Source organism: Leucopleurus acutus (assembly GCF_964270905.1).
Source record: "Leucopleurus acutus genome assembly, chromosome: Y".
NCBI lineage: Eukaryota > Metazoa > Chordata > Mammalia > Artiodactyla > Delphinidae > Leucopleurus > Leucopleurus acutus.
Genome location: NC_139164.1, coordinates 3701931 through 3728120, shown reverse-complemented (window position 1 = coordinate 3728120; position 26190 = coordinate 3701931). Strand labels below are relative to the sequence as shown.

General features: G+C 41.0%; 1 protein-coding gene across 2 annotated transcripts in view; it reads left to right on the top strand.

Annotated features, from left to right (window-relative positions):
• Window positions 1–26190, top strand: part of LOC309978859 (neuroligin-4, X-linked) — a gene marked incomplete at both ends in the record, with an annotated part of 268508 nt that overhangs the window by 117612 nt on the left and 124706 nt on the right. Inside the window, 2 exons of one of the 2 annotated variants that reach the window (XM_082865505.1) lie at window positions 18613–18672; window positions 22174–22326. In XM_082865505.1, coding sequence (XP_082721631.1) covers window positions 18613–18672; window positions 22174–22326 — 213 coding nt within the window. The remainder of the gene's footprint in view (window positions 1–18612; window positions 18673–22173; window positions 22327–26190) is intronic. The other variant, XM_082865506.1, reaches the window with a different exon arrangement.

Sequence of the window (26190 nt, the reverse complement as noted above, 5' to 3'; positions counted from 1 at the left end):
CTGGTTAGATAATCTTAGGCAGGAATCACTCTTCCTCTTTAATATTTTCAGAAAATTCAGCCTTTCCCAAAGCCTGTTCCCTGCAGTGTTACATCAGCTCCTTACTAACTGGATTAAAAAAGGATTCCCTGTCAAAATAGATACTGCCGACCCGCTGATCCTTTCATTAAATATTTTAATTGTATCAAATGCTGTTTGCCATCCTGCAAATACTTTTTTCTCCTTTGACCGTATTCCATTGCTTAGCGTTTGACTTTTCTCCTTCCACTGTTGACAGCAAGCGAAGTATTACATTTCTTCCTGTGGATCTGGTCTTCAGCATTTGTAGAGTAACCCGAACTCTTTACTGGATTACAACATACTTTTCTTTCTTTTTTGTTCAATTTAACATTTTGTGTTGTTTATCAAACTGGTCGCCGGAGGACATCACCATGTGTGAGCTTACTTTCTAGTTCATTGTTGCCATTTGTGTTAACATTTTGGGTAGAGAAGGAAAATCCAATGGGATCTTCTGTGTTTGGAGACTCTGAAGGTCTTTACACCTGAGGGAACGCCGATGTGGTTCCTGTATATTGTATATTGGTGTCCATTTCCCTGTATTCAGATCTAAGGTACATATCTGCACCTTTTTCCTCCCAAAGAGTGGATTTTAATTCCTTCATTCCACTTGCTATTCCTTCCCATCAGCCTTTATCACCTCAGCCTTTTCTTTCTATCTCAGACTGGTCCCTTTACATGCCTCTGAACCAAGGAAACTGCATCTTATTTTGCTCCGTGAAAAACTGCAAGCGGTTATCTAAATGTTCCCATGGAATCTTCCAAAGGCTGTGGTTATCTTTTGTTCCGCGCTGCTTTTATTTCCACACAAAACACGTACTGTCTTTCATTTTTTCTCTTTCCTCATCTTGGAGTAAGTCAGGATTTACCCAGATAAGGTGTCTGCCAACAGAAGGGATATAGATGTGAACGGTCCTTTCCTTTGCCAAGGGTCCAGCTGTCCTCGTCATTCAGTGGGGGTGGTCCCAGAGCACCTGCACACGTACCTGGGGGTTCCTTAGAAATGCAGACCCTTTGCAATTGTTGATCTGTCTGACTCCTTCTCAAATTTCTAGTGTGATATTCATCTCCAGGCAGTATGGTCCCTTACTAAGACAGTCTCAGTACGTGTTAACATTCAACTACTCTGTACTTACTGAGTGTGTGAAAAACTTCACTGGACATCTAAGACTTTTCCTGAATTGTCCAACACTGCAGCAGTGAGCAGCTGGCCGTTTCCATGCACCAGCCCTACCTCTTTGCTGTTTGTTTTGGTTGATGTAAAATTTGTTTAATTTGAAGGTATATATATACAGATGTTGCAGTGAGGTTTCCTGAAATAATGACCAGTCAACCCCCTGAGGTAGGAGCACATGTCCCCAGTTTTGCGGTTTGTACACACACTATTCTTTGTGATAAGTGGCTGAATTCAGGGGGAGAGGAGATTTCAATGATTCACTGATTGATTTCCTGTAAGGTTTATAGAATGATTCCCAGTGTCGTAATGCCATCAGAAGATTCCTGAGCAGTAGACTGAATTCTCTGCAGTGTCGTTAATGGGTTCATAGAAAACCCACCAGAAGCAACCTTGGATTTTCTGCCCTTGTGGATTTGCTGTGACGTTCAGATCTTCTTGTTTGTTTTCATGAGTGTTTAAGTTGGGGAATTTGCATCTGAGGATGCTACCAGGGCACCATATCAGGAAGTCGCTTCTTTTGTTTTTTTTTGGACCGTGCTCTGCATGGCATGTGGGATCTTAGTTCCCTGACCAGGGATAGAACCCGTGCCCCCTGCAGTGAAAGCATAGAGTCTTAACCGCTGTACCACCAGGGAAGTCCCTAGGAAGTCGCTTCTTTAGAGAGGTTCCTGCAGAGAAGTTTCATCCAAATCGTGAAAGCTGGTTAGGATATTGACCGGCAAGCAGATGTAATCATGGGAGCGAGAATGGCTTTTCTTGGTGAAGGATGGCAACTGAATATATTTTAACACTATTTACCATCTTCTTATTGACTCATGTCAGGCTGTTAAACATTTTGAGCTGGACTTAGTCATTCCCTGTTTCTTCAACTGAAAGTAAGAATAGTAATAACCAAAATCCATAACCTGGAGAGATTTTCATAAATACCTGAAATTGCATATAATTACCAAAGAAATGAAATCATTCGGCTCGCAATGACTTTGTCTGTGGCTCTCAAAATATCATGCTTTCAAAAACGAAACTCATTTAGCGTAAATCTGCAAATACCTAGGGAGTTAGTAAGCTTACGTCTTGGCCTGAAGCAAATGCTTTATGGATCTACAATAGAAGGGATTGATTGGCTTAGAGTCATTAAGCCTATGGGATTAATTTGTATTAAAGAAAATCCCATCCTGCAGTCCCCACCCAGTACTGTTTTCTGAAGCAATATCATGCTAATTATCATGCTAATGTAAATATATAAGAATATTAAAACTGAAATAAATCAGAGATTATCGGAATGTGTTTAATAAAGCTGGGTCACATTTTGTGATATACTGTTTATGTAGATTCTGAGTCCTTGGGGGCAGTGGCTTGAAAAGTTTAAGAATCTCTTTATCGGTACCAACTAGGACTGTATTCAAAACACAAGCGTTGTTTTTCAAGTTCAGTGCCACAATCTCGCCTAAAGAATGGGCTTTCCTTGATAAAGGATATTCTGATAATTAAGAGTTCTACCTCTAGTCAAAAGGGTCTCTTTGCATGTCCTCTTTCCTCCCCATCCCTCCTTTGAAACTCAAATTCCGACATCTGGTTCTTGCCTTTCCCAGAACAAGAGTTGTCCTTCATCTACATAGTTATTTAGATATCATTTTCATTTTCTTTACTAGACCAGTGGATGTCATCATTGGCTTTTTCGTCTGTGGGTCATAATTTACTGGGTTGGCCAAAAAAGTTCGTTCGGCCAACCCAGTATTTGGGGGAGCAAAACAGAAATTGCTTTGTCACGGACTAACCTACCACCTTGCATACAATGCTTTTCACTCTTCGCTAAATGGTGACGTTGCCTTGCCAGGATGCGTTTGAGTTCTGGGTTTGAATCCCCAGACTGTGGCGAGTTGATTTCCTGGACCAACTTACGTATCTGTTTTGGGGTACAGTTGTCTCTTCTCTATGGTTGGGGCAACAATAGTTGCTGACAAGTTTGCATATGGTTACAAAGTATATGGACCAGTGCCCTGCATGTATTAAGCCAACATGGCAATTTAGTTAACCATAGCGTCCTACTGAAATAACCGTGGTAGCAATAGGAGGACCAGTACGGTGTGGGGAAGGAGCGCCATGTGGTAATTTTCACTCTGTAACTGGCTAGCATGTATCGTAGACCCAGCTATATACGTAAAGCCTGTTATGTAAATATTAGCTGCGTCACCGAGTAGTCGTAGCATCTTTTAGGCAAGTCATCCTCATTTGATCTCCTTCACCTTCTTGACCTACAAAATAAAGATGTCACATAGAAGGATCTGGAACTCCTTGGAGAAATGTCTGATTCTAGAAATGGGGCAGAAAAGATACAAGATGGTCCTGAAGCATCTTATCGTGCCAGGAAGCAAGGCAGTGCTTAAAAAACAAAGAAAACACCCACAGCGACGGGGGTACATTGAAGGGGTACAGAAACCAGGTGAAAGCGCTCTGACTGGCCAAAGCTAGAACAATTTGAGGAACAAAATTAAGTACTGTTGTAGTAAAAGACATACAATCCCATACATACATACCTACAATCCCATATGGTGCTAAATGACTGAAAAAATAAACAGGAAATGTGAGTTTCCCATTGCTGCTGTAACAAATGACCACACTGTTACTGGCTTATAATGACACAAATTTATCTTAGAGTTTTCAAGGTCAAAAGGCTAAATGGGGGACTCCCCTGGTGGCGCAGTGGTTAAGAATCCGCCTGCCAATGCAAGGGACACGGGTTTGAGCCCTGGTCCGGGAAGATCCCACACGCCACGGAGCAACTAAGCCCATGTGCGACAACTACTGAGCCTGCGCTCTAGAGCCCGGAGCCACAGCTTCTGAGCCCGCGTGCCGCAACTACTGAAGCCCGTGCGCCTAGAGCCCATGCTCTGCAACAAGAGAAGCCACGGCAATAAGAAGCCCGTGCACCGCAACGAAGAGTAGCCCCCGCTTGCTGCAATAGAGAAAGCCCACGCACAGCAACGAAGACCCAAAGCAGCCAAAAATAAAATAAATATATAAATAAATAAATTTATTTTAAAAAAACCTTTGGGCTTCCCTGGTGGCGCAGTGGTTGGGAGTCCGCCTGCCGATGCAGGGGACACGGGTTCGTGCCCCGGTCCGGGAAGATCCCACATGCCGCAGAGCGGCTGGGCCCGTGAGCCATGGCCGCTGAGCCTGCGCACCCGGAGCCTGTGCTCCGCAACAGGAGAGGCCACAACAGTGAGAGGCCCGCAAAAAAAAAAAAAAAAGTCCAAATGGGTCTCACTGGGCTAAACTCAAGGTGTAGTGGGATTGAGTTCCTTTAGGGGACATAGGGGAAAACTTCTCTCTTGATTTTCTTTTTTAAATTTATGGAGACCACCTGCATTCCTTGGCTCGAGGCACCCTCCTTAATCTGCAAAAAACAAAACAAACAACAACAATAAAACCCACCAAACAGTTTAGCATTTTTCAGTCTCTCTCTAACTCTGATTGTCTTCTGCCTTTACCTTGCACTCTAAAGGGCTCTTGGGATTCCATTGGGATAATCCAGGAAATTTCCTTATTTTAAGGTCAGGTGATTATCATCCTTAAGGGCATCTGCAAATTGAATTCCCTATTGCTGTGTATCATATCATATTATCAGGTTCTGGGGGTTAGGGCGTGGATCTCTTGAGGAAAGGGTGGCATGATTCTCCCTACCACTGGGGAGAGAAGACACCCCTCCCATGCAGAAGCATTCCAAATGATTTATGGAGATCCTCTCCCTCAAGGCGCTGGAGCCTGAATCTCTGCCTCTTGGGTTTGGCTGTGCAAGCTGACTGCCTTTCAGAGATTCTAAAATTCAAGGAGGAGAAAAGAGTCGCTTTATTTAAAACATCTTTATTGGAGTATAATTGCTTTACAATGGTGTGTTCCTTGCTGCTGTATAACAAAGTGAATCAGCTTTACGTATACACGTATCCCCATAACCCCTCCCTCTTGCATCTCCTTCCCACCCTCCCTCTCCCACCCCTGTAGGTGGTCACAAAGCACCGAGCAGATCTCCCTGTGCTATGCGGCTGCTTCCCACTAGCTGTCTATTTTACATTTGGTAGTGTATACATGTCAGTGCCACTCTCTCACTTCGTCCCAGCTTACCCTTCCACCTCCCCATGTCCTCAAGTCCATTCTCTACGTCTGCGTCTTTATTCCTGTCCTGCCCCTAGGTTCTTCATGACCATCTTTTTTTAGATTCCGTATGTATGTGTTAGCATACGGTATTTGTCTTTCTCTTTCTGACTTACTTCACTCTGTATGACAGACTCTGGGTCCATCTACCTCACTACAGATGGCTCAATTTCGTTTCTTTTTATGGCTGAGTAATATTCCATTGTATATATGTGCCACATCTTCTTTATCCAGTCATCTGTCCATGGACACTAAATCACAGGCAAGATCCTTTTTGACCCACCTCCTAGAGAAATGGAAATAGAAACAAAAATAAACAAATGGGACCTAATGAAACGTCAAAGCTTTTGCACAGCAAAGGAAACCATAAACAAGACGAGAAGACAACCCTCAGAATGGGAGAAAATATTTGCAAAGGAAGCCACTGACAAAGGATTAATCTCCAAAATATACAAGCAGCTCATGCAGCTCAGTATCAAAAAACGAGTCACTTTATGATGGAGAAACCTGACAGATGTGACTTTGGCCAGGTGATCAAGGTCAACATTCACAGTGATAAGTCATATTGAGAACATGCACCCTTGACATGATGCAATGAGGACACTTGACCTCCAGGCTTCCTTCCCCAAATTCACAACCCCAGTCTTGTCATGAAAAACGTCAAGGAAAAAAAAAAGCAAAAACCAATTGTGAGATATTCTACAAAACACCTGGTGAGAGCTCTTCAAAAGTGTCCAGGTCAGAAGAAACAAGAAAAGCCTGAAGCTGTCATAGCCAGGAAGAATCTAAGGAGACATAATGACTAAAATAGAATGTAGGGTCCTGTGACAGAAAAAAAATAATAAAGGATATTTGGTAAAAATGAAGGAAACCTCAATAAAGTATGGACTTCAGTTAATTATAATATTTCAGTATTGGCTCACTCATTATCACACATGGACCAGATGTTAATAAGAGAGGTATGAGGTATATGGCAGCTTTCTCTACTGTCTTTACAATCTTTCTTGACATGTGAAACTCCCCTAAAATCTAAGTTTATGAGAAAAAAAAAAAAGAAAGCAAAAAGTGCAGATCACAGACCTTCGTCTGTAATTCCCAAGGACGCTTTGAGCATCCCAATGTACGATATCCATGAAAATACTTTGAAAATATCTTGCATTTAAAATCCAAATGGGATTTTGCTTAAAAAAACATCTTGCCTTCCATGTCATCAGCCTTGAGTCATATAGAAAACAAGTGATTATGATTCGCTTAACGCTAACACAGCACTGTGTTGGCGCCTCCCTGATCAGGGTCTTCCTCTGCTAAGTGGTTTTGGTTGCACAGGAAAGAGTCTATATACACCTGCCATCCTTGGGGACTGTGGGGCATATAAGTGACACGCCCATGTAATTGTCACGCAAGACATAGTGTCCTCAGGGACACCCACGAAACATTGCTGGAACACATGGATCGAGGGGTGGTTTCCTCCTGTGGAGTAGACCCTGGGGTGTCATACACCTGCCATACAGCTGCTGCCACTTGCACTGGGTGTTCTGAGGTTTTCAAAGTTAGACAGTGAGTCCCAGGAGGGAGATTTAGATGGTTCACAGCCTCAGAATCTAGTAAGAGAATCTGGGAGGCAGAAACATGCAGTAATACTTGGGGGGCCATTAAAACAACACCACCTGGCACTCACATGAGCCAGCGCTTACGAATCGCTGGCTGTGCGCAAGGCAGCGTTCACATCTTACTAGGGAACCGGTAGATTCTTAGGCAAGGTATTCCTGGTTAAGTGATTCTTTTTTTTCTTCTTTTTTTTTTTTTTAAGTTTTTATTTATTTATTTATTTTTTTAAGTTTTTTTTTTTTTTTTTTAAGTGATTCTTTTAAGCTCCCCCTTCAGAAAGTTCCTGACGATTGGAGTAAAGGAAAGAGTATAATGCTTTCCTAGTCTTCATTATTTTAGGGTGTAATCCTGGTAGTGTTTTGCTTAGTCACCATAAATATTTGGGTACTTCATATTCTGTGTTGATGTTCCCATCATCAACATCAATCATCAAAAAAAATCAACAAAAATCATCAATTTTTATTCCACTCTAGTCACACGGTAGTTAGTACCAAGTACAGGAATGTTAATTTTCTATAACACAGAAACAAAATTAGGGTGTTCATAGGAAAAGGAGGCATGTACTTTTAAGGGAAAACCGTCACATTGGCTTTGGTTTACAAATACCAAGCATGCTGGGGAACCAGACACATTTCTGATCTAAAACGACCTCTTTGATGGAGGTGTATGTTGGGGTGTGAGGAGGCTGTGTGCCAGTCTGCGTGTACACATGGCTGAGTGTGTGTGTGTGTGTGTGTGTGTGTGTGTGTGTGTGTGTGTGTGTGAATGTGAATGAGTGCTCTGGTGGTACAGTGGCAAAGAATCCTCCTGCCATCGCAGGGGACATGGGTTCGAGCCCTGGTCCAGGAAGGTCCCACATGCTGCAGAGCAACTAAGGCCATGTGCCACAACTACTGAGCCCACGTGCCACAACTACTGAAGCCCGTGCACCTAGAGCCCGTGCTCCACAGGAGAAGCCACCGCAATGAGAAACCCGCGCACCGCAACAAAGAGTAGCCCCCGCTCGCCGCAACTAGAGAAAGCCCGCGTGCAGCTGTGAAGACCCAACGCAGCCAAAAAAAAAAAGAAAAAGAAAAGGGTTGAGAGTCATTTCCCTTAAGTTTGTTTTCTGGTTGACATCTCTGTTGTTTATATCAGTACATCCTTTAGTTTCTAACTGAGCAGAACAAGGGACAGCTCTATGGTGGCCAGTCAGCTAAGTTCAAAAGTGGATGAAGTGGCCGTAGTCCTTATCTGAAGTAATAACGATCATACATTCCAGACTCCTCAGTGACTTTGTGATTCTTAAAAATGTATATATTTCTTGGGGCCTTTAACTGGGGTCATATCATTTGCATCTTCTGGCTCCACAGGGTCAAGCATTGAAGAGTGGGATGATTTTGTACAAATCTAGACTTCATTTGATTCTGAGGACATGATTGCCTGCTAGGTCCCCATGTTAGACGCAGAGTCAAGGAAAGCCAAAGACAGCTTGAGTGATTTGCCTGGTCAAGATAGACAAGCCACTTTTGAGGCAGACAGTTTATTCTTTTCTTTTATTTATTTATTTTGTTGAAGTATAGCTGATTTACAACGTTGTGTCAGTTTCATGCATATAGCGAAGTGATTCAGTTATACGTACTTATGTATCTATCTTTTTCAGTTCATTCTTTTACCTAGATAGAAAAAGGAGAATAAGCTGAAGGTTCCAGTTCCTCATAATTCTTGCCCTCCACACCAAAAACTCACATAGAGCTTTCACCCATTATCAGTGGTGTGTGTTCTGGCTACATAAAGAAGCTTTTGATCACAGTTAACACTAGGAAAACCACTGAAAATCTTCCAGACTCTCTTGACAAGAATGTGTGTGTGTATTCTCTCTCTTTCTCTTTCTCTCTCTCTCTCTCTCTCTCTCTCTCACACACACACACACACAGGTTTATTGTTTGTTTTTTTTTAGTACAACTATATTTCAAGAGGTGTCTCAGGGCAAACCAAAGCCAATTTCATTTTCAATACGCGTTTTCTGAATAAAGATGCATAAAAAACGTCAAGCATAATTCAATACTGAATTAGTTCCAGTTTTAAATAACATTGTCATTTAATCTCAAACTCACAGAGACTGTTAGGGGGAATACATTCTATCAGGTGAAAGTGCTAATAAACTTGGGGGAGATTGATGTAAATCTAATTGCATCTGTCTATCATTCCTGTGAGCAGAAATATTTCAGTAGCACAGTTCATAACAAAAACTGCTTATGGGGGCTTCCCTGGTGGCGCAGTGGTTGGGAATCAGCCTGCCAATGCAGGGCACACAGGCTCGAGCCCTGATCCAGGAAGATCCCACATGCCGCGGAGCAACTAAGCCCGTGCGCCACAAGTACTGAGCCCACGTGCCACAACTACTGAAGCCCGCGCTCCTACAGCCCGTGCTCTGCAGCAAGAGAAGCCACCACAATGAGAAGCCCGTGCACCACAACGAAGACCCAATGCAGCCAAAAAAAAAAAAAAAAAAAAGCTTATGGAAGTCTGTGCAGTGCCCTGAGATTTTAATAAGAAGCATAGACATATATCAAACACCTATAAAGTTTTAGATTTATTTTGATTCCTACCAGGCAAAGTGTGAAATCAGTGCCTCCTAATTCCAGCTAAACAAGAAAGGAAAATTATTATTCATATTTTTCTCCGTCTGCTTCCAAAGCCAGTCAGAGAGAAAGAAAACATACCCCACCCAAAAAAAGAACCCACTGCTCTTACTTCCCGTTATTGCAGGGAGGCATTTTGCAGTGCCAGAATGTTAGAAAGAATTAGACCTATTTTTACTGTGATCACAAAAATGCGCCTTTAATTTTCCCGCAATGACAATCCAAGGTAAATTACGCGGCAGAATTCTCTTTTTCCTTTTCTTCTTTTAAAGTATAGTTGATTTACAATATTGTGTTAGTTTCAGGTGTACAGAAAAGTGATTCAGATATAGTATATGTATAAAAACATCTATATTTTTTAGATGATTTTCTATTATAGGTTATTACAGGATATTGAATATAGTTCCCTGTGTTATAAAGTAAATCCTTGTTGCTTTTCTGTTTTATGTATAGCAGCTTGTATCTGTTGGTCCCGTACTCCTAGTTTATCCCTATCCCCTTCTCCCTTTGGTTACCATAAGTTTGTTTTCTGTGTCTGTGAGTCTGTTTCTGTTCGGCATACAGATTCACTTGTAGTAGTTTTTAGATTCCACATATAAATGATAGTATATAATATTTGTCTTTCTCTGACTTCACTTAGTATGGCAGTCTCTTGGTCTATCCATGTTGCTGGAAATGGCGTTATTTTCTTCTTTTTTATGGCTGAGTAATATTCCATTGTATACATGTACTACATTTTCTTTATCCATTCCTCTGTTGATGGACAGTTAGGTTGCTTCCATGTCCTGGCTATTGTAAATAGAGCTGCCTTGAACACTGGGGGGCATGTATCTTTTCGAATTAGAGTTTTCTACAGATATTTGCCCAGGAGTGGGGTTGCTGGATCATATGGTAACTCTACGGTTAGTTTGTTGAGGAACTTCCAGACAGTTTTCCATAGTGTCTGCACCAATTTCCATTCCCACCAACAGTGCAGGAGAGTTCCCTTTTCTCCACACCCTCTCCAGCATTTATTGTTTGTAGACATTTGGTCATGGCCATTCTGATTGGTGTGTGGTGATACCTCACTGTAGTTTTGATTTGTGTTTTTCTAATAATTAGTGATGTTGAGCATCTTTTCATGTGCCTATTGTCTATTTGTATTTCTAGAAAGATTCTTCTTAAATAAATATTTGCTTTGTGTTGCCTGATGCAGATTTTCCCGAGTAGAAAAAAGCCCTTGTTTCTTTTTCAGAGCATCTGTTGGCCATCTGTATGTCTTCTTTGGAGAAAAGTGTATTTAGGTCTTCTGCCCATTTTTCCATTGGGTGTTTTGGTTTTTTGTTATTGAGTTGTATGAGCTGTTTGTATACCAAATCTCAGCTTTTTAAATCATCCTTTATTTCGTGCATGGTGCTTTGGGTTGGAAATCTTGAGTGTCCTCAGCTGGGAGGTTCTTGTGTCTGGGATCAGCTTGCAAGTCACAGGTGCCCACTGGGCAAGGTCTTTCTCAACAAGGATGCTCATCTGTGCTTGACTGACACACGTGGACTATGAACTCCACAGGTATGGGGACCTTGGGGTCCCAGGCTTGGAACTGGTCCATCATCATTTTTTTTCTGTTGGGAAAACAAATCATAAAACCTTTCAAGATCCAAATGGTGGGAACACAAACTCACAAAATCACAGGGAGGATTGTAAAATTGGGCAACTTTTGCCAATCAACTACATCCTATAACTCAGTGATTCTATATCTCTTTATATATTCTGGGGCAGAGATCTTCAAATTCAGAGATAGCTTTCTGAACTTTTTTTTTTCAAAGTATAACTCTGCTGCTGACTTTCGGGCAATAAATTTCCATATACTCCCCTGGTACGTGTTGTTTTTTCTAAGGCTTTCTGGTCACCAAAACCCTTCCCCCACGTTATGAAAGAGTGGCCTTCAGGGCTGATCACAAACGTGACCTTCCTGCATTGCCATGGCATGTATAAAAAGAAAAAAGAGATAAATCATTCCAAATGCTGGTTTCAGGGAATCACTTTATTGAAGGTTCCATTAGACAAGCTTCCCAGATGTACACATATTTTTGTTAGTCACGTAACTTGGTCTTGTTTAGATATTCTGATTTCAGGGAGAAGCAAACATGAAGGAGTAGGTCAGCTATGCTGATTTCTTCAAGTGCAGAAGTTGAACTTTTCTGTAGGTGCCAAGTTTTCAAGCGGCACATACATTGGATGGACCCACAGATAAAATGTTTCATGTTGTCTTTGAGATTCACTGTGCTAATTAGTGTGAACGTGGAGGTTAGAGCCTATGTTATGATTTATGTGTGGAGAGTGTGGACTGAACAAAACGCACAACCTAAAAGTTGAGAATTACGTTTTCTTTGGCAGACTTTCTGAGAACTTAAGTGTGGGACACAGCAACTCAGATAGCTCTGAGGGGCTGCCCCAGAGAGGTAGGGGAGGAGCCTGGATGTATAGGAGTTTTTGCAACAAGGACCAGGTAGTCAGAGCATCAAAAGATGACTGTTCATGAATGAAAAGCAGACATCTCAAGTTAATGGATTTAGCATTTTTCTGTGTATGGGAAGATGCAAGAGTCTGGGCTGACTGAAGTCATTCCTTTGATATCCCATTAACTGTCTTGGGCGAGTGTCCAACTTGTGTCCGTCCTGAATCCCATCTGGATGCCAGTGGCTGAGGGCCGGATGGCTGCAGCATCCTTTGTTTACTGATACGGCAGGCGACGTTCTCCATCCACAGGTGTTTATCTCTGTTACAGCCCATCATCAAGGTGTCGGGGTGACAGAAGAGGTATCCCAGTGGGTTCCTGCCCTGCTTCCCTCTCCTGGGGTCTTGAGTGCCCCTGTTCCCCTTCCCCTCCCACTCAGAGCAGCCCACCTCCTTTGCTTATAGAAAGTGAGCCCTCACCCTAGCTCACCCGTGCATGCTTACTTATTGGTACCCACCACGTCCTCAGCAAGCAAGCACCTTCCCATCATAGACAACTCCTAACCAAGAGAGTAAATGAATGAAGACATTCATCAGCCCCATCCGGAGTCATCCTGTGCAAGTCGATCTCCCATAGAAGTGACCTCCTTCAGGATGGGTGTGTCTGCCTCAGCCGCCTCTCCTCCCCTGGCCGGGGCCAGCGTACTTGAAGTGTCAGTACATGTTTGCAGGAGGAATGGGTGTACCAGTGAATACACTAATGAGGACAGCTTGAGGTGGGGCACGTCCCAGTCAGTTCATTGCTGGAGTGAGCCCAGGGTATCTTAATTGCTTGCTGGTCTCCTACCAGGATTGGTTACATGAAAGAAGTAGTCCTCTGTGGCCCAGTGACTAACTAATCCATCACATCTGTGATGGCCAAGAAAGCATTTCTCTCTCCCATACCCCAGTATACAACTTCCTCTGTATGGAAAACAATGCATTTAGCCAGACAGCCTCTTTTTAAGATGTTTCCTTGAGATAACAAGATTAAGAAGGACTTGGAATTTGCCCTTGGAAGGGACCAAAAAATAATAATAATAAATATGAGCTGATAAATACATTTTAATAGGATATCTTGCATGAAGAGCAATAATTGGAAAGGTTTTTGGGGGGTTCTGTCATTTCTTTATATTGAGTAGATAACGTGATCACATAACACCATTGGTGACTTTATTTCATGATTTGCATACTTTGATGGTGCTATAACTTAATGTATGTTAAAAAGAACATTTATAAAATTAGTTTCCTGCCTCAGAATGTTAACTGCAGCATCTAGAAGTTTTCCATAGACTTTTATTCTCTCATTGACTCTGGTTGGTCTATGTTTTCCGAATTGTCTGCAAAGGGTTCCTATTACATTTATGATACAAAGTGCTGTTTTAAATAGTTTGAGTTTTGAAAATGATGTAGATAAAGCACTAAAAGGGAACATCAGAAGAACAGGTATAAAAAAACCACGGACATCCTTCAGGACTTGGGACATTGAGATCTTTTATTTATAAAATCATATTTAAATTTTAATAATGGAATATATTTGTTTGAAGTTATTTCAGTATTCCCTTTAATATTTAGAGCCATTTCCCCACTGAGGTTTGCTGGAGATGCTAACTATTAGATGTAAAGGAATATTGTTCTGGTCTTTTGGGGACCAGGAGAAAACTCATTGCCTGTCTGGACTTGGAAATGCCTTTTCAGCAGCTGCGGGGTGGGTTTACTCTGGAATAAATGACAGCAGAATCTTTTTCCCTGTGTCCTCCAACACCTGTGTTTACATAGTTCATGATTGTAACTAAACGAGATACTCAAGAGAACTCAGTTGGTTTTTAGGCCATTTAATTAGTTATAATTGAGAGAACAAATATTGCAGCAGCTTACGGAAAAAAGAACAAAAGGGTGGGAAATTCAATATACAAAGAACATTAAAGGCGATATCTAATTATGTTTCTGGGTTAGACTCTGCTCTATAAAATTAATTTAAAATTGTAGTGTGGCAAATAATTTCCATCAAAATCTCAGCAGGTGTTTTTTGCTTCCGTTGACAAGCTCATTGGAACGTTTGCCTGGAGTGGCAGAGCACTTAGAGAAACCAAACTATCTTGAAAAAGCAGAAGAAAGTTGGAGGACTTGCCTTTCCCTGTTTCAGAACGTACTCTAAAGCTCGGACAGTAGGGCACTCATGTGGATGGAAATATAGAAGGGGGGACTTCCCTTGGTGGTACAGTGGTTAAGACTCCAAGCTCCCAATGCAGAGGGCCCGGGTTCCATCCCTGGTCAGGGAACTAGATCCCACATGCCACAACTAACAGTTCACATGCCACAACTAAGGAGCCCGCCAGCTGCAACTAAGACCAGGTGCAACCAGATAAATAAATTAAATAAATATTAAAAAATAGAAATATAGAAGGGGATATAATTAAAGAGTCCAGAAATAAACCCTCACGTTTATATGCAATTGACTCGCAAGAGTAGTGTCCCAGCAATTCACTGAGGAAAGAGTGTCTTCAGTACGTAGTGCTGAGACAATTGAATAAAGGATGCATTTCAAACCTTCCCTCATATCATATGCCAACATTGACTCAGAATAAATGAAAGATATAAGAAGTAAAACTTTTAAACATCTAGGAAAAAACATGAAATCTTCAGGGCCTTTCACTAGGTGGAATTTCTTAGATGTGATATCAAAAACACAAGCTTTAACAAAAAACCAGTCGGTAAGTTAGACTTCATCAGAATTAAAAAATTTTGCACTTCAAAAAACACCATTGAGAAAATCAAAAGAGAAGACACAGACCGGGAGAAAAGATTTGCACATCATCTTTCTGGCAAAAGACCTGTCTCTAAAAAATGTAATTACAGTTCGAGAATAAGGAACAAAGAACCCAATTTAAAAACCGGGGAAAATATTTGAATAGACATCCCGCCAAAGAAGATAGTACAGGAGAAGATCCTTGACGTGATTAAGTCATTAGCGAAATGCAAATTAAAACCACAGTGAGGCACCGTCTGACACCTGTTAGGATGCATATAATCAAACAGATAATAACACGTCTTGGGTAGGAGGTAGAGAAAGTGAAACCTGCATATACTGCTGATGGGAATATACAGTGATGCAGCTGATTTGGAAAACAGTCTGTCAGTTTCTTAAAGTACTAAACATAAATGCGCCATGTGACATAGCAATTCCACTCCTTGATATACACCCAGGAAGATATACATCCGTAAAAAATATTGCATATAAATGTTCATAGCAGCGTTATTCATACTGGCCACCAAGTGGAAATAAGACAAATGGCGTGTCAGTCAGCAGATGAGTGGATAAACAACATGCGGTGTAGCCATACAGTAGACTATTATTCATCTGTATGAGTAATAGGAAGGAAATACTGATGCATGCTACAACACGGACGGACTTTGAAAACGTTATACTGAGTGAACGAAGCAAGACACACAAGACTACACACTGTATGAATTTATTTATGGGAAATGCACAGAAATGGCAAATCTAGACTAAGTCACTTGTTGACTAAGTGAGACTGAGGTTAGGAACGTCAAATGCCGGCAGTTGGGCACCAGCAGTCATTTTGGGGTGAAGGAAATATTCTAAAATCGGATTATGCTGATGGTTGCACAACTGCATACATTGACTAAAAAAACACTCCTTGAACTTTACACCTTGATGAGTTGATTTTATGATTGAAAATTATACCTCAGTAGAGCCCTTAAAAATCACACTTGGTTGAACAAAGGAATTTGGTAAAGAGTCAAAGAGACTACCCTGGATTACCATTTAATCAGTGATGCATCTAGGTTATACCAATTTTCAAAGCATTGTCAAATCTTCAGAACGTCTTCCTCCATCTTTGGAGGGAAGTCTCCTTGAATACTGCCTCTCCTCCTGCCCCGGGGAGAATTTCAGATTACTCAAATTTCACGCATTGATGGTGAGCCTGATGACATTGAGAATTGGGTCTTGGGAAAGAGCTCTGGCATTTAACTCACCCCAGACCTCGCAGAATGGCCTTTGTTTGCGTTTGAGCCAGTCCAGCGATCATGCGCCTGAGTTTCCAGCTGCAGCTGGGAAGACAGAAGAGTTTTTATAAGAAGAAAATCCAGAAGAAGGCAGGGATATTAGGACAGGCTCGTGGGAAAGGCAAGGTCCAGGTATGGAGTCCTCATTATAGACCTTCCCTAATGCCGACTGCTGTGGGAAGGCTGGTGCTCAGCAGAGTTGGTCAAACGTTTTTATTTTTTTTGTGTGTGGTACCCGGGCCTCTCACTGTCGTGGCCTCTCCCGTTGCGGAGCACAGGCTCCGGACGCGCAGGCTCAGCGGCCATGGCTCACGGGCCCAGCCGCTCCGCGGCATGTGGGATCTTCCCGGACCGGGGCACGAACCCGTGTCCCCTGCATCGGCAGGCGGACTCTCAACCACTGCGCCACCAGGGAAGCCCCGGTCAAACTTTTTAAAGGGACATTTTCTAGGAGGGAATCAGCTTCATCAGACAACATTTTCTCTCTCCTAATCCATTGCATGTGTTTTGACTACACCTTTATTTTTCTAGTGTCTTCTCTTTTTTAATGAAAGAGGTGACCTGTTTCTCTACAAACTTAGAAAATCTTCAAAAAGTTGAAATGTTTTTCAGAAATGAGAAGGATTTTAGTTCTGTCATCCGTGTAGCCTGTTTCTCAGAGAAGGGCATTTCTTATACGCTTCTTAACATGATTCTGCCATAAATTCAGCCCATGAGATAGCTTTGAAATCAGTTGTATATTGATAAACTCTGACCAAAACAGCCCAAAAGACAATGGAGCTAATTTGATGAGGTTTTTTGTTTTTTTTTTTTTAGTTTCTTTTAACTTCTTTCAGCACAGTGGAATTCTTAGATGTGAATTGATTTCCATGTTAAGCTGATGACAATAATAGGCAGACACGTTTGTGTCATGGTACTTTCTAAAAGATGGGACTTGAACGTGCTGTAAGGAAAACAGGTGGTCTCCTAGAAGACTTCATTCTACTTTCAAGTAGATGACGTGAAACTGGTAGTAGGCTTGAGTTTCAAAGGGTCTTGGGCATTTCTTTTCCAAGCTCTTGTCAATGACTTTAGATTAGATTGGTAACTTGAAATTGTCTACAGTGGGAAAATTTAAATCTCAAAAATCAACAAACACGAGGGATCAGGTTTCCACCTGCCATCACTGCTTGTACTTGTTTACCCACATGAAATTGACCATAATCAACCCGTATTGAGCTATAAAACCAGCAACGTCAGATCTTGGTTTCAAAATATGTTTAAGCCCCTCTGAGGTATGTAGAACTGACGGAGGCTTTCCAGCTACAAGTGTTGTGGGTGATAGTGACTCAATTTCCTCTCCCTTAACCCATGTATCCGTGGAGGAAGGCCAAGACCATTTTAATTGATGGCCACAATTTGAGTTATCCAGAACTGCCATAGGCGTACCTGTGGGCTGTGCCTCTCTATAGAAAGAAGGCAGTTGAGCTAATTAAACACCTCAAGTGGTATTAAATGTTTTAGCTTCTTGTATCTGGAAAATAGAAAAACCAAAATGGCACACTGCATACGGAGAGCATAGGAGAGTTTTGTTTTTTACCTTTTTTCCGTTTTTTTTTGGCGTGGTTAAGGGACCCTCTGTTCATTTTGCCTACATGGAAATTTCAAGGCGGTTTATGTTTCAGGTCATCCAGGTAGGTGACTTCATTTATTTATTTATTTATTTATACAAATAGCAATAACATTCAAGCAATATTTAATAAGTGTTTCAAACAGAAAAAAATTATTTATACTGTTTTATCTTGACTTCAGAAATACTTATTGAAAGTGGTAGTTTGTTTACAGTTGACAAAAGGAATAAATAACGTGCAGTATTCTGTAGCTACTGGGGATAGGTGAGTCTTCATGATTTAAATAAAGTAGCGACATTTCTGATTTTTATTATAAGTGTTGTGCTTTTAAGTTCTTATGCATGAAACTAATGTTGGTTTTAAGATATTTTGATTAAAGTTCTTTCATGTTTATTGTTTAAATGTGTTTCTTCTTACATTATGGAATTTCCTAAGCAAACTGTATCAGTGACATTTCAAAAATTTATCTAGATTATAACATGTTAAAACTAGAGGAACATTTGAATACTTCATATGCATTTCTTTATAAAATGTGGGAAACCCTTTTTAAAATAATTTTCTTTTTTTTTCAACTCACATTAGTTTTTTTTTTTGCAGTAGTATCATTTTAACCCCCAAACTGCATTTTCACAGAGTATCTAACATTTTTTGCAAGTAACATTTTGAATTTGTTCTTCTTGACATATTTATGTTTATATGCATTTTGCATCTCCCTATTTCATGTTTTTGAAATCCAAATGTAACAGATTTCAACTTTTTGTATGACATTATTTTTTTTCTTTTACTGGGGTAGTATCTCTCTTTCTTCTGACTTTTTTGCAAACCTGTTGTTTTTGAATTCTCTTTTTTCCCTTTATTTTCCTTCTCAATATGACACCAGGAGCCAACACAAAGAAAAACGCTGATGATATAACCAGTAATGACCGTGGTGAAGATGAAGGTATTTTTTGTTTTTTTTCAAAGCTCGACCTTCGTGCATGATTTTATATCTTTTGTTCTTTTTTTTTTTTTCTTTTTTTCATTTCAACCTGTTTTTCCTCCCTTATCTGAAGTGAGTACACTTTTGTGTGCTTTATTTTCTTCTTGTTTGGAAACCACTGTCATTTTTAATCCCGATGACCGTGTAGATGACTGCAAATCACCTGGGAGAACATGTATAAATGTTTCTCCGTATGAAGTGAGTAACAAAATGCAATTTACAAGGAAACTCTTTTTCTTTTTCTTTTTCTTTTTCTTGGCTTGGTCACAAGAAGAGAAAGTGAAATTTTAAAACATGCATGTATGCTTTCTTTTCTTCCTTCCGAATGTTATTTTATAATTTTGTATTTTGGAGCTTTGGTCTTCATTTCTTCTGTGGACGGTGAGACACCTCAGTAGAACTTTTCAGGGGGTTGGCATTTCTGTTTTTGTTTGTTTTTAGTGTTTTGTTTTTTTTTTTTTCAAACATACTGATTCCAAAATGGGGCATTCAAAGAATCTTCTCTGGCTCACAGTAAAATACATGAAAAAGTGTCTTAAAGAGAAGCTGTTTCTTTCAGAACTGCCTTTTATCAGCTTTAAAGAAAAAGAAAGGGGGGGATGGAACTGAAATTTTTCAAAAAGTTAGCTCTATGCATCTTTGTCTTCACACCACAGCTGCTTTAAGAACATTTTTCCCCGAAAAATGTTTAGCTGCTGTGGAGAGTCTCTTCTTGAAGGAGCTCAAATTGTTTGACAGATTATACTCCACAAGTAAAGTGATTTTTTTTTAAAGATGGAAGCTAACATGACATCTAAACCATCATTAGCACGTTGTATCCGCTTCCTTCAGCAGAATAAATGGTTTAGAAGAAAAGAAACAAAACATGTTTCAAGTCAGCCTTCGCTGGCTCTAAGGCTGTGTAGGCTGGGTGAAAACACGTTTTTCCCATCTGAGTAGCAAAATGCATGGATCTCCGTTTCTTTACCTTAAAACGTTGAAGGCCCTCGGTGGGCCTGTGGTCCTCTGGCTGAAAGGCAGTTTAAAGTGCAGTGGGGAGCTCTCCTTGCTGGGAAGCAAAACTGCCTTCAGAGTCCCTTTTCGTCACTTGCTTGGTTTTCCTGCCCTCTCGGAGTTTTTTCATGAATCAGTGGCTCTACGAGAAAAGAGGTCTTGCCTATGTTGCTTTCTCGTGCCCGCGGTTCTCTCAACACTACTGTTAGTTAATTTTTTTTTTTTAACCTGCGTTCATAGGGTTCTCCCTGCTTCTAATAACCCTCTAAGAAAGTTCTCCTGATGGCCTTGGAGTATCATACCTGCACCTGAATCAGCAGCCAGCTTCTCCTTTATGAGGCCTCAGGACACCTGTAGTTTTATCCGTATCCCTGTATAGCCAACTACGGGTGTTAGTTTGCATCTTGCTTTTATTCTGGCTTTTCAGTGTATTATTCCCTTTTGACCGTTAGGATCTGTTTTCCCAGTGCTCACCAGTCAACCTTTATTACTGTTAACAGTAATTTTCCTTCTAGTTTTTTCCGTCTAGTTTTCCTTTAATACCGAGAAACTATGATCATTTTCTTCACTTTGCACGAATCTGGCATCTGGTTATTTCTTTCTCAGCCTCATGAGAACCTTGTTCTTTGTGTCTTGGAGGTAAGAGCCGTTAACCTAACGTGTTCTGTGAGGGAACCCCGTAAAGCAGCCCTCAAAACCTCAACTTCTTCCTTTCTCACAGTGGAGTAGCGTGCCGCCTACTGCAGAATGGTAACATAAATAAGGGCTAACACAGCAATCAGAGTCCAGAGAGAGGGGTGGATAGTGTAAAACACCAGACCCCTGTAGGGACGGTGATTTATTTAAAAATTCCACGTAGCATATGATGAGTGAAGGATTAAAAAATGATTTTTACTTCCTATTAAAGTTTTTTTTTTTTTTTTTTTTTTTTGCGGTATGCGGGCCTCTCACTGCTGTGGCCTCTCCCGTTGTGGAGCGCAGGCTCAGCGGCCATGGCTCACGGGCCCAGCCGCTCCGCGGCATGTGGGATCTTCCCGGGCCGGGGCACGAACCCGCGTCCCCTGCATCGGCAGGCGGACTCTAACCACTGCGCCACCAGGGAAGCCCCCTATTTAAGTTTTACAGGAGAAAATAGTGTTCTGCAACAGATTAAATATCTGCAGACACAGGGCCAGCTTGACACTTTTTTCTGCACTTGACTGTGACCACTGGGTTTCTTTTGCCTTCGGGATGCCCTGTGGTGGCACCCAGGAGCCTGTTCTGAGATCATGATCGTAATTCATTTTATACGCAGCCACCATCCAAAGGGTGGTTTCTTTCCTTAAAATTCCTTTCTGATAGTTCAAAAGCATCTCCATGAATTAGGGAAAAAAAGTTTTTATTTAAGAAAAAATGAAAATAAATGTACATGGATACATTTGGTTTTCTTCTGACATACAGATATTTAAATGACACATACATATATATGTATATGCAATACATAAATATCCAGAAATCATCAGAATCAAGATCAGGATTCTTCAGCATTCAAGGTAAAAAAGCCCAAGGAATGATTTCCACCAAACTAGTTATTTCATCACAACTTTTCAGAAAGTAGGCTCTACAAGTAGACATATGGTCTCCAAACTTCTGTTGTCACAGAACATTGCAAAATAGGCTTTTCACATCATTGTTAAATAAAATAATAATGACTCTGGGTGCTCTGGTTGCAAAGCACGATGGGAGTTTATATTCCCTGTAAAAATATGTAGCGTTGCCACACTTTCATCTTGGGGTTGGAATCTTGTGCCATTTTTATCCCAGCTCTCCTCTCTCTCTCTCTCTCTCTTTTTTTTGGTCACTTAAGTTGGGATATTACTGCAATCAGTAAATTAGAGAAAAAACACTTGCTTGGACATTTTGTTTTGTTTTTACACATTTCTGTCCTGTTGATCATTTTTAACCATTTATTTGTTTTTTGTCATCATGGGCCCTGTATTGAGAGCTTACAGTTTCATGACTAGTTTTATGTTCTCGTTGTTAAGTTGAAAATGAATCTATAAGCTCCTCTTTGACTGAAGATAGAAGTTACAGTAAAAATAAATTATCATTTTGACGTTGGTTTCACACTTACTTAGATGATAAAAATATATTTTGTAATAGATGCCCTTGTAGGGTTTGAGCACTCTTTAGGGAAGATGTATTTCTTCTCCATCCTTGCGTATTTAGTGTTGTAGACACATACAGAAACCTACACCTGCACACACGTTCCTTCCAATGCCTGCGTCATTTCTGTGAGTAGAAAATATAACAACATGGACCATTTTCCTTAGGCCATCTTACCAAGAACATACCTAATTTAAAAAGGGGCCATGCGATGGATTCCAATCTAAACTAGGAAAAGTCCCCCACGTCCTTTGCCCTTGACTTAGCATTGGTTCATCAGCATGATGTTTTATTGTGTTTCCTTACTTGGCTTTTTTTTTCCAGACATCCATGATCAGAACAGTAAGAAGCCAGTAATGGTGTACATCCATGGCGGGTCTTACATGGAGGGCACAGGCAACATGATTGACGGCAGTATTCTCGCGAGCTATGGCAATGTCATCGTGATCACAGTTAACTACCGCCTGGGGATTCTAGGTGAGTGATTCCGTCTTGCTGGTCACCGCACAGGAGGCCATGAGGAAGTTCTGCTTTCGGTCTGGGGCTCGTTGATTCTTTTGATTTGGGGCTCGTTGATAGAGTAACTGTGTTACTCTAATTCCTAGACATCTCTACTACACAGAGCTCACTTCATGCTGCAAGATATATTTGTCCCTTAACGTTCACGCAGCGCCGTCTGCTTTTTGTTGTTGTTGTTGTTTTTCAGAGTTTGCACTTTTTAATCCAGGAATTTCATTTCCTAGGATCCGCCTCAAACAAATGCAGCCTCCAAGGTGATCAGATGAACATGATCCTTTATTGAAAGCACTTTTCTTTCTGTGGGCTTAGCCGACATAACCCTGTGGAATGAACACAGTTTGGAGACGTGTCTGATAACGCATTTGGTAATAGATGATAACTTGGTAATGGTAGATAACGGCCAAAGACATTAGCTTTCTTTTGTGGTTTTGTAGGTGTGTTAATCAGTTAATCGTTTGTCGGAAAATCTTTTACTTAATTGCTTAATGCGTTGTCTGTGTCTGTTGTATCTTGAAGAGGTGCATGGCTGTTGTATTTACGTGAGATGGAATACTCCTATTTGAATTTTGTAATTTGATGGTTTTCCATTTTATGTAAATTTTATGATTTATGATGAAAGGACATTGGCCAAGTGCGTAGGAATTCAAGAGCAGCTCTCCGTTGTTTCGGTGTTAACTTCGTTTTTCCCCAACTGGGGATTGGAAAAATAAATAACATATTTTGAAGTTACTATTCCGAAGCTTACCTTCTTCTGTGGTCTAGCCTGCTCTCGGTCAGTTCATGAATAATATTCCTAGCCTGTGTAACAACGTTCGTTTTCAAGGCAAAAATGCATTGAGAGGATGCAGAAAATTGTTTACAGCAGGCTGGCTATGAGAATGAGATCTGTATGTCACAGGATGGTTATGGTAAAAGCTATGAAAAATAAAATGGACCAACGGACCTGTTTCAAATAAGAAACAGGGCTGAAATGTTTTCTCCAAAGAGGCAAGTATCACTAAGAATATTTTATTTTCAACTTGAGGTTTTACTTTTGTTTTGAGCATTGTATTTCATTCACTACTGAAAGCATTCACCTATAGAAGACCCCGGAGTAAGGGGATGAGTTGTAGATGACCTTCTAATTCAGAAATGCACATCGCCCACAGATGTTTGCAAAGTTGGGCATTTGGGAGCATCGATAACGTACTGGAAACGTCAGGTTTTTAGGATGAAACACAACAAAAAGCCTCAGAGTCTAGAGCCTTCTTGATTTCCTTTTCTTTTCTTGTCGGTGCCAGGAGCCAGGTCTTTGTGGGATGATTTCCGTTTGTGTTGCACAGCAAGGGTGGCATGCCTCTCTGAATGTTTTTCAGAAGCCTCTGGCTAGTTGACTTGGCTACTGGTGTTTGAAACCGGAAATGTTGTTTCTTGATGTTTTACAAAAGGTCCATTCTAAGGAAGAGGTGGGCAAAGGAAGCCACGGACCAGGGCTTGCTGCTAGCAGCCCTTTCAAAGAGGGCAGTGTGGGCGTCCCTCGGTAGCATCACCAGCTCTGGGCGTTGCTTTCTGAACAAAGCAATGGGCTTTGGGTGAGGCCTTGCTTCAGTGGAATAACAAAGCGTCCTCCTGCCTGCACAACACGGTGGTGATGTGACTTAAAAGGTTAGATTTCAAAAGAAATCGATTTTCTCCCCCGTTTAACGCCAAACTGGTATTAAGCAGCTTGACACAGTGATCTCTTATCTATTTGGCCCATTTGTGAATCTAGAAAAGTACTGTGGGAATTATACACACCTTTATTCTTTTATTTTAAGAAAAGAAGAAAAGAATAGGTTGCTTTTAGAACTTTTCTCATTGAACAATTTTAATTTTACCCTTTGCTGCTGAGAGTGAAAAAGAAAAAATCCTGGTAAGATAACAGAGGGCTGTGAGAGTTGTGGCCTGGGAATAAAAGAAGCAGTTTAGCATCTCCAAGCCAGTCTATTTACATTCCACGAATGAGTTAGTGTGAAGCTCCGCGCCACAGACCCCCTTTTATCTGATGGAGCGCAGTGTGCCAGCTTTGCTGATTCTGCAGGGCGAGAGAGATGTTTTAAATGGGACCTGGTATATTGTTATCAGGGACCTTGCACGGGCTACCATCCTCTGGAAAACTGTGCGGTGGCCATTTACTTTTTGCTTGCAGGACATCCCTAGTACCACTCACTAGCACTCTGATAGGAATAGATGTTTTTTACCAAAATGTCGAAATAGTGTCGGAGGTTTTTTTTTCCAAAAGTAAGAAATGCATACATGCTGTTTCTCTGCCCAAGGAATGGAAAAGCATTGTTTGAGAGGATTACCGTTCTTTTCCAGAGTAACAGATGCTGTTTTCCTACGCAAAAGAAAGGTTTAGGAAGATGGACGATGGTCAGAGGGAAGCAGGAGGCCGGCGTGGAAAGAACATAGATTTTTATAATGAGATAAGAATGAACTACTTGGTGTCTGTGGTGTGACATTGAGAAGGTCAGCTGAGTTTTTCGGAATCTCTAAAAGGTGGTCCCGTTCTCTCTCTGGCAAGGTTATTGTGCATACCATATAAACATCCTATGGGTTTATGTATGTGAAGTTTCATAGCCCAGCACTAGGAACCAGTAAACCCAGACAGGTGATCATTTCCAGTGTTATTAATAGCCTTGGACATCTTATTAACATGACTGCTGATCCACTGGAAAAAATCACGACTGGCCAAAACGGTAATGTCTGTCAAATACTGACTTCTAAACGGAACCACCTTAATTAAACAAAAGCGATGATAAGACGCTCGTAATAAGACACAGATGACAGGATCTTCGCACGTGCTTTTTGAACAATGAATATTTTCTTTAATCAGAACTGCGTCACACAACCTCGCTAGCCATTGAGCATGTAATTTATTATCTAATCCAGGACACTTTGAAAATTGTTAATAATGCTCTTAATAAACTGGGATTATTCCAGGCACATTGGGATGTACCGTCACAGCTATAAAGTAATTATTCATACCCACACGAGATCTAATGAACAAACTGGTGGTCCATTTATTTTCAAAGGAGATCTCTTTTTAAAGCATATTTCCTATGCGTCCTTCTGTATACCTTTGTCATTAGGAAAGCATACATAGCTAAAAGTTGAGTTCTATCACATCTGCCTCTATTTTTTTTTCATGATGATTGTTCAAAGACCATTGCTATGTAAGAGGAACCTCCTCGCTGAGGCTTAGTGATGGAAATGCCTGGGATTTATTTATGGGTGGCTCTTACTTTTGCTTTCCTTCATTAATCGTCTCTAATTTGCATCTTCAGTTGGTTAATTAGACCTCCATTCAAATGCTGATTTTAGTTTCGCTGAAAGGGTATTACTTTTTTGGTTATCCTATGATTTGATGCCTCATGCAGGCTTTAAACTATTTTGCTTTGAAACAATCTTATCTATATGCCTCCACAGGAAACTCATGGAGAGCCTGCGGTGTGGCCATCACTGGACATTGTAGCTGCCCCTTCATTTAATCCTCATACACTCCCTTGGAAGGGTTCCCTTATCTTACTTTTGGGGAAACAAAGGCTCAGAGGTGATGGGACGGACCCACAGTGGTACAGGTTGTAGGGATTAGAGTGGGGATTGGAGCCCTGGTCTAACAGTATTAATTAGGTGAACTGCGGTAGGAAACAGTGCAAATCTTTATATCAGATCCAGCTTCTCTCATCGCACAAAACGTCAGATGTGCCTACGGTTGATCTAGATACAAAATTGCGATTCGATGCTTACACTGTATTTTTATGTTCCTCAAAGTGGGTCCTTCATCGCTGATGCATTTTCATC